This window comes from Salminus brasiliensis, chromosome 19 (assembly GCF_030463535.1).
Source record: "Salminus brasiliensis chromosome 19, fSalBra1.hap2, whole genome shotgun sequence".
Classification (NCBI taxonomy): Eukaryota; Metazoa; Chordata; class Actinopteri; order Characiformes; family Bryconidae; genus Salminus; species Salminus brasiliensis.
Genome location: NC_132896.1, coordinates 27,988,513 through 27,995,498, shown reverse-complemented (window position 1 = coordinate 27,995,498; position 6,986 = coordinate 27,988,513). Strand labels below are relative to the sequence as shown.

At 43.9% G+C, this 6,986-nt stretch overlaps 1 protein-coding gene across 1 annotated transcript; it reads left to right on the top strand.

Moving 5' to 3' along the window:
• The first annotated feature begins 214 nt into the window (after window positions 1-214).
• Window positions 215-6,693, top strand: rab33a (RAB33A, member RAS oncogene family). The gene is made up of 2 exons (XM_072662978.1): window positions 215-558; window positions 3,766-6,693. The coding sequence occupies exons 1-2, from the start codon at window positions 295-297 to the stop codon at window positions 4,210-4,212; spliced, it is 711 nt and encodes a 236-aa protein (XP_072519079.1). The 5' UTR covers window positions 215-294; the 3' UTR covers window positions 4,213-6,693.
• The last annotated feature ends 293 nt before the right edge of the window (window positions 6,694-6,986 follow it).

The window sequence follows — 6,986 nt, the reverse complement described above, 5'->3', positions numbered from 1 at the left end:
AGAGAGAGAGAGAGAGAGAGAGAGAGAGAGAAAGAGAGAGAGAGAGAGAGAGTGTGTGAGTGTGTGTGTGTGTGTATGTGAGAGAGAGAGAGAGAGAGAAAGAGAGAGAGAGAGAGAGAGAGAGAGTGTGAGTGTGTGTGTGTGAGAGAGAGAGAGAGAGAGAGAGAAAGAGAGAGAGAGAGAGAGAGAGAGAGTGTGTGCGTGTGTGTGTGTGTGTGTGTGCCACCCCTTCCCCCATCCTCCTCCCGAGCAGAGAGCAGCGGTGCACCAGTGTGTGTCCATCGCCTGACCGTTATGGCACACGAAGGGGCTCCAAACAGGGGAGGAACCGCCAGCGCGCGCAATGCCAACCTCACCTCGTCCCTGGAGCTGAGCTCGTCTCTGGACCACAGCGTGCAAACGCGGATCTTTAAAATCATCGTCATCGGCGACTCCAACGTGGGCAAGACGTGCTTAACCTTCCGATTCACCGGCGGCTCCTTCCCGGAGAAGACGGAGGCCACGATCGGGGTGGACTTCAGAGAGAAAGCCGTGGAGATCGAGGGCGAGAAGATAAAGGTAAGGGTAAGGAGGATGGCGAGGATGAGCAGCTCGCAGCTTCGTGATGTTGTGTTTCGTGGCTCGGTGGGAGGCAGTGGATCAGGATCAGTCTGGCAGCAGCAGCAGGAGGAGGAGGAGGAGGAAATACCCTTGTCTTTGGTTCCCTTTGTAGACGGACTGTTTACACGCCTGGCTCTGAGGGATGGCGCTGTGTGGCTGCAAGGGCCCTGCCATTTGTCTTGGCCACGGTTTACCTGCCATAACGTTAGATTTTCAGTCATTACAAGCCCCAAGAGACGCGTCCTCGTTTAACCTTGGGTAGGCCTGCAGCTCCTCCCTGTGATGTGCACCTGGCTGAAGCAGCCTGGAGATGAACTGAGGCGAATATGAAGGCCCTCTTTATTCTGTACGCCTGTTCTGTTGCTCATCTGCCTGCATCCATCATAGACAGGCAGAGTGATCACCTTATGTCTTAATGGGGGGCTGCAGTGATTTGCAGGCTGCAAAATCCAGTTGTTTTAGTCATTTAGAGGGAGCTGGGGTCACTTCTGGGGCCCTGTACAAAATTATGGCAACTGTGAGATTGGGCCTGTCACGATAACTATTGTTTTCACAGTGTATTGTCCCATACAATATTATTTTTTTTTATCATTTAATGGCACTGCTATATTAAAAAATAGTCACATTTTAATGCAATTACATCATTTGAATAATCAAATCACATTTACATAAATATTTATTAATTACAAAAAAAATGATTAAAATATCTATGCTTTTTGGCCTTCAGTCCTGCCCCTCAAAAGTCAGCCTATTCTTTTATAAAGCATGGAACGGACTACAGGCAAGGCCTCTGCGATGTCCTTTGAGTGTAGTTCCTGTTGCATTCAGTTGTATGCCAATAGTTTTATTTATTTTATTTTTTTTTATTATTAATTATATCAGTTTTTTCGCCCATTTCCTCCCCAATTTGGGCCGCCTATTACCCAACCTATACATACTCTACCCCCATCGCACGCGATGCCCCTGACACCAGTGAGGGCGAACCAACACATGCAGTCAAGACACTCATTTTTTGTACCTGCTGCCGATGCCGATCACGGGGCAACCAACGCGCCCGGAGGGAAGTGCCACATAGCCAGCCTGCAGACGTCAGTGACGGCCAGCACTGCATTGAAGTGATGTGGGGGAAGAGCGTCATCTACCCACCCTGGAAAGAGCAAGGCCCATTGTGCTCTCTCTGGGCCTCGGCTGCCGATGGCTAGCAGATCATAGTGACAAAGCCTTAGGATGCTGGAGCACTCGGGGTCCAATCAAATAACACATTTTGACTTTTCTTTTATTGAGAAGTAGTAAAACACAGCCTCGATAGTAGAGCTGGACGATATGCAATATATATATCACAATATTTAAAGACATATTTTATGATATTTATTGCAGTATTTTTATACAAAATGCACCAACAGCGTAAAATGTTTTAAAACTGCTATCCAAAAGCTCCCCCATACGGAGTACCATGATTTTTAATCAAAATATGCTGCAGTCCATTGAATTAAATAAGACTTACAAAGATTACACTCTTTGTAATAAAACGTGCAATTAATCAGTGCTTTTTAAGCACTGACGATATTCACGACACACTCATAGAAGCATGTTGTACCACAATAACAAAATTCATCACAATATGGTACAATTTTGTCACATTGACAGCTCTACTTTGTAGCAAATCAAAGTTTTTTCCAACATAAAAAAATCTTTTTACATTTTGTACATTCTCTGACCTTTTAACCATTTAACTGTGTTCTCCTAAGGTTCATTTATACTCTCTTTATGGACATAAATGAATACGTCAGTTTCAAATGTTCCAACAGTCACTGTCCACATACTTCTATGCATTCTTTACGGTGGAATCTATGGTAAGCCATACACCCACTAGAGGTCAGTTCAGAGTCAAAGGTTTCTGAGAGTAGCAACCATGGCGATGGAGGAGAAGGTTGTGATGATGTACTTACAACAAAAAAAGACAACGAAAGATGCGGTGGTGTAAACGAGGGATGTCCCGATCAAGGTATTTGAGGAGTCTCTTAGTGCTGACTGTCAGCTGATAGCGACAGATCCGATCTTTGTGTTTCTATTAATAATAATAAACAGCCTCACAAGGTGAGATGTGCTAATACACAAAAATACACAACAGTGAAGTCAATATTTTTAGTAACAGTTTCTAAAATCTAGGATTGGATTTTTAAGATTTACTTTGTTTGGAGCAACTTTTGTAACTGTTGTAAACTCTATAGTGTTTAGTATTTTACTGTCCAGTCGGACTGACCTACCTGACCATTCAGCTCCCAGCGCCTCTACAACTCTGCAATCTGATCACTGACAGTGTGTGTGCATTAGCTTCAGAGCATTTCCACTATATTCTGGTTTCTAAGCAGTGCATAATTCCAGAGAAAGGACAGGATGGGAGGAGTGTTATATCTTCCAAAATGGAGATAATGGAATACAAAACTCCAACCAAACAGCTGGCAGCTCGGACAAAAACAACAACAACAAAAAAATGGACACTTTCGGGTAGAGTGAAGAGTTTAAATCCTCCTCTTCTGACAGATTAACTAACACACTCTTTACCTGCGGCTCTGTGAGCCCTTTGCTGTTGCTGAGTCACGTTTACAGCGAGGCGCTGAGCTAATTCTAAGCTAACCTCTCTAACCTCTTTCCCAAACGTCTCATTCCACCTTAAATGATGCAGCAGTTTTGTTCTGCTGTTAAAATAATGCACTGTAACTGCAGCACTATTTAAGGTGGAATGGAGTGTTAGCATTAGAACCAACTTCAGCTTTTGTTTTGGCACTTATCCGTTAAAAAGCTCTTTTATTGTTTTGCTCAACGAAATAATGTCCATCTTGGGTAGTTTTCGGAAAAATAAGGAGTTTGTCCTTGAGCATCATCTCTATTAATGGTGCCTGAAGGTTGCCAGATGGCACTCTACGCACTAAGGATCGGAACATTTAAAATCAATACTCGAGCCATTAAAAATACCTGGATCTGATCAGGATGTCCCTAGATGTCCCTGTCTTTCTTGCCAGATTTTTATCTTGCTTGTGTCCATATGGCAGTTTTGTAAATGCTGGGGACGTCTTACATCCAAATACCATCAAAGTTGTTGTGTGTCCATAAAGATGACCATGAAGTCTTAGCTTATCTCGTGTCGCTTTTGTGCCTGAACAGGTGCAGGTATGGGACACTGCCGGCCAGGAGCGCTTCCGCAAGAGCATGGTGGAACACTACTACCGCAACGTGCACGCCGTCGTCTTCGTCTACGACGTCACCAAAATGGCCTCTTTCGAGAACCTGAAGACCTGGATCCAGGAGTGCAACGGGCACCGCGTCTCGCCCTCCGTGCCCCGTGTCCTGGTGGGCAACAAGTGTGACCTGGTGGACCAGATCCAGGTGCCTTCCAACACTGCCCTCAAGTTTGCCGATGCCCACAACATGCTGCTGTTCGAAACGTCGGCCAAAGACCCAAAGGAGAGCCAGAACGTGGACTCCATTTTCATGTGCCTGGCCTGTCGCCTGAAAGCCCAGAAGTCGCTGCTGTATAGAGACGTGCAGAGGGAGGATGGGAGAGTGAGGCTTAGCCACGAACCTCACACTAAAAGCTCCTGCCCCTGCTGAGGACCTTAACTATGAAGCCTGATGACTTGTGTGGCGAATCTCTTCCGTGCCCCACCCCTTTGTTTGGACCGAAGAGGGACTAACGTTGACAGCTGCGAAGATAGAATGTGCCTGCAACTAATGACGTTTTACCTTTAGTGGTGACTGTTCCGTGAGCCTTGTGTTTGCCTGGTTTGTTTGTCTGTGTGTATGCTTTCTCTAGTTCTGGGTTTTATCTTGTCAATCGCCGTCCTTGAGAAACCATTTTCTACGTTTGAGGACAGCGTCCACAGTCTGCAGTGACCTTCGCGGTTCCATTCGTTGCGTATATGGCTTCTTAACCATAGCCTTTCCCCCAGTTACTCAAAACAGCATCCTGCTGTGTGGACCACTGATTTGGATTCATCCTCCAGCACACAATCAACTCGAGATTATTGAGCGCAATAAGACATACCATACCAAAAACACGATTATTTATTCATACGAACTCAATTTATGTGCAGTCAGGAACTGCATGGAGAATTGATTCAGTGTTTCATTGGCTTCAAGTAGGAATTGCATGAGCTGTGTATTTAAATGCACATTGGGAGGCTTTCATGATAGCCATTCAGATGTTTGTATGCCTTAATATTTGGAGCTTATATCAACGCTGTAGAACAATAAGCTTCTTTGTAGCCATGCAATATCTGCCACCACTCTTTATACAATAGCAGATTATTCACTAGCCCTGGATAAGTGCATGTTGTATCACCATGATGGTTGTCATGTTTGCAAGAGTGCAAGGTGATGTTCGGAAAGCCTGTATAAGTGAGTAGTGGAAGGTTTTCCATAGCGGCAAGATGCTAACTTGGTTCAAGCCACACTTGATTGATCACTAATGTCATACTCCTTTAATATTTCATGCACCTAAAAGGGAACCATGGCTGTAAGCCTCAACAACACTATTCAAATGCGTTGTATCAACCAAGCCATACTTTATTTATTATTAAAACCAGACAGAATCACTCTACTAGTAGGCTGCTATGTCCACAAAAAGAGCTAAATGACTGACTGAGCTCAAATTTATCACTTATGCTGCGTTCACATGCTAGTCTGAAGAGCACACTTCCCACTTGTGAAGTCAGTTATGATATGATATGAATGTAACGTTAACCGCTCTAGCAATGTAGACCATTTGCTATGGACATAAGGATAGGTAGCATTGTTCTATAGCAGGTTAAATGCACACAGACTACAGATTAAAATAATGTGGACAAACAACCATTAACAGCAGCTGCACTGTTAAAAATACAGACTTATGTACCATCCAATATTCTTCTTCGCCGCCATCTTGAAAAGTTGAAGGTAACCTGAACTCAGGAACTCACAACTTTACAACTTGTTAATGTGCACCTTCCAAGTCAAGAACTCGTATTAACCATAATTCCCGTAGGGCATGAACGCGGTATTGGTATCTCCAGCTTTAGCCAGAGCAGGGGTGCACAGCTCCAGTCCTGGAGGGCCAGTCTCCAGCAAAGCTGCCCTACTGGCCCTACTGGCCCTACTTAAACACATCCACTTTGCCTGGTGATGAACGGAAGAGTTGAATCGGGTGTGTTTGTCATGCTTGGCAGGAGGCCGGCCCTCCAGGACTGGAGGACTGGAGTTGTGCACCCCTGAGCTAGACTGTGACATCACCCAATAAAAAAGGCTTGGTGCAACCGTATGACTTCATCACATCGTGACAGTGGTGGCCTACTAGTAGAGGGGTTTGAGGGGTTTTGCCTGTCTCTCACATTTTCATAATAAACAAAATATTTTAGAAGGCCTGGGCGTGCACACTGTTTTAGGCATACAGGTGTTTACAGTCAGGGTACCCTTTAATAAGGTCCCTCCCTTAGATTTGTCAGACTTTGTCAGAATAAGGCATATGAGAAAAAGACCTGATAGTAGGTGTCAGCTGTTCAGTTTCCAATCTGATTCCATGTAATAGCCAATTCCACCCAATGTTCTTTCTAAAAAATCTACACACTGGAAAGGAGATATGCCTTGTTATGACTGGTGGTACAAATAGCAAGGGATCTTGACTTCGTATTTACTTCATACGCTCCCACTTCAGGTGACCGACTCCACCTACTATCTTGTAAAACAGAACTCCAGAAAATTAAATTCAATGCAGTTTAATTATTTTAATTTATGGCCTATTTGACCTTAGAAATGCAATGTGAGGAGCTATGCTAGTAGGGTTACTACTGATATCTGATCCACACGAGAAGATTAATTGCTTTAGAAACACAAAAACGATAAGCACGGGACAGGTTTTAGATTTGGCTGGTCTTTCACACTGATACTTGATGGTGTATTCACTGCACACTTAAAGAGCAGAAGGTGGAGGCGACGCTGGACTATACTGTGCTAAAATGTTTGGTTTTTTTTTATATGTAAATGTATTAATTTTACTGCATTTGTAATCCTGTGTAAGTGAGTATTTATTAAGAGAAATAAATATTTCTCTGTAATGATTATCCAGGTATTGTTTTGTTTGTTTATATTGATGGCTGTATTGGGAACTTAGGGTCACTAGATTTCTCTGTGATAGAAATTAATGTCAGGGTTAAAAAAAATACTAATGGCCACTAAGAAAAGTTTGAAAGCTGATGCGTTTCGTCCTGTGAAGATCTCAATCACTCCAGCGAATGGAGTGGCAGCCAACGCAACGTTAACACACCTGCACCGCTCTAGCAATGTAGACCATTTGCTATGGACATAAGGATAGGTAGCATTGTTCTATAGCAGGTTAAATGCACACAGACTAC

Excerpts from the sequence above, each read along its gene's own strand:
- rab33a (XM_072662978.1), top strand. The coding sequence starts at position 295 with ATGGCACACGAAGGGGCTCCAAACAGGGGAGGAACCGCCAGCGCGCGC. Across the intron at positions 559-3,765 it reads TCGAGGGCGAGAAGATAAAG|GTGCAGGTATGGGACACTGC; the intron begins GTAAGGGTAAGG and ends GTGCCTGAACAG.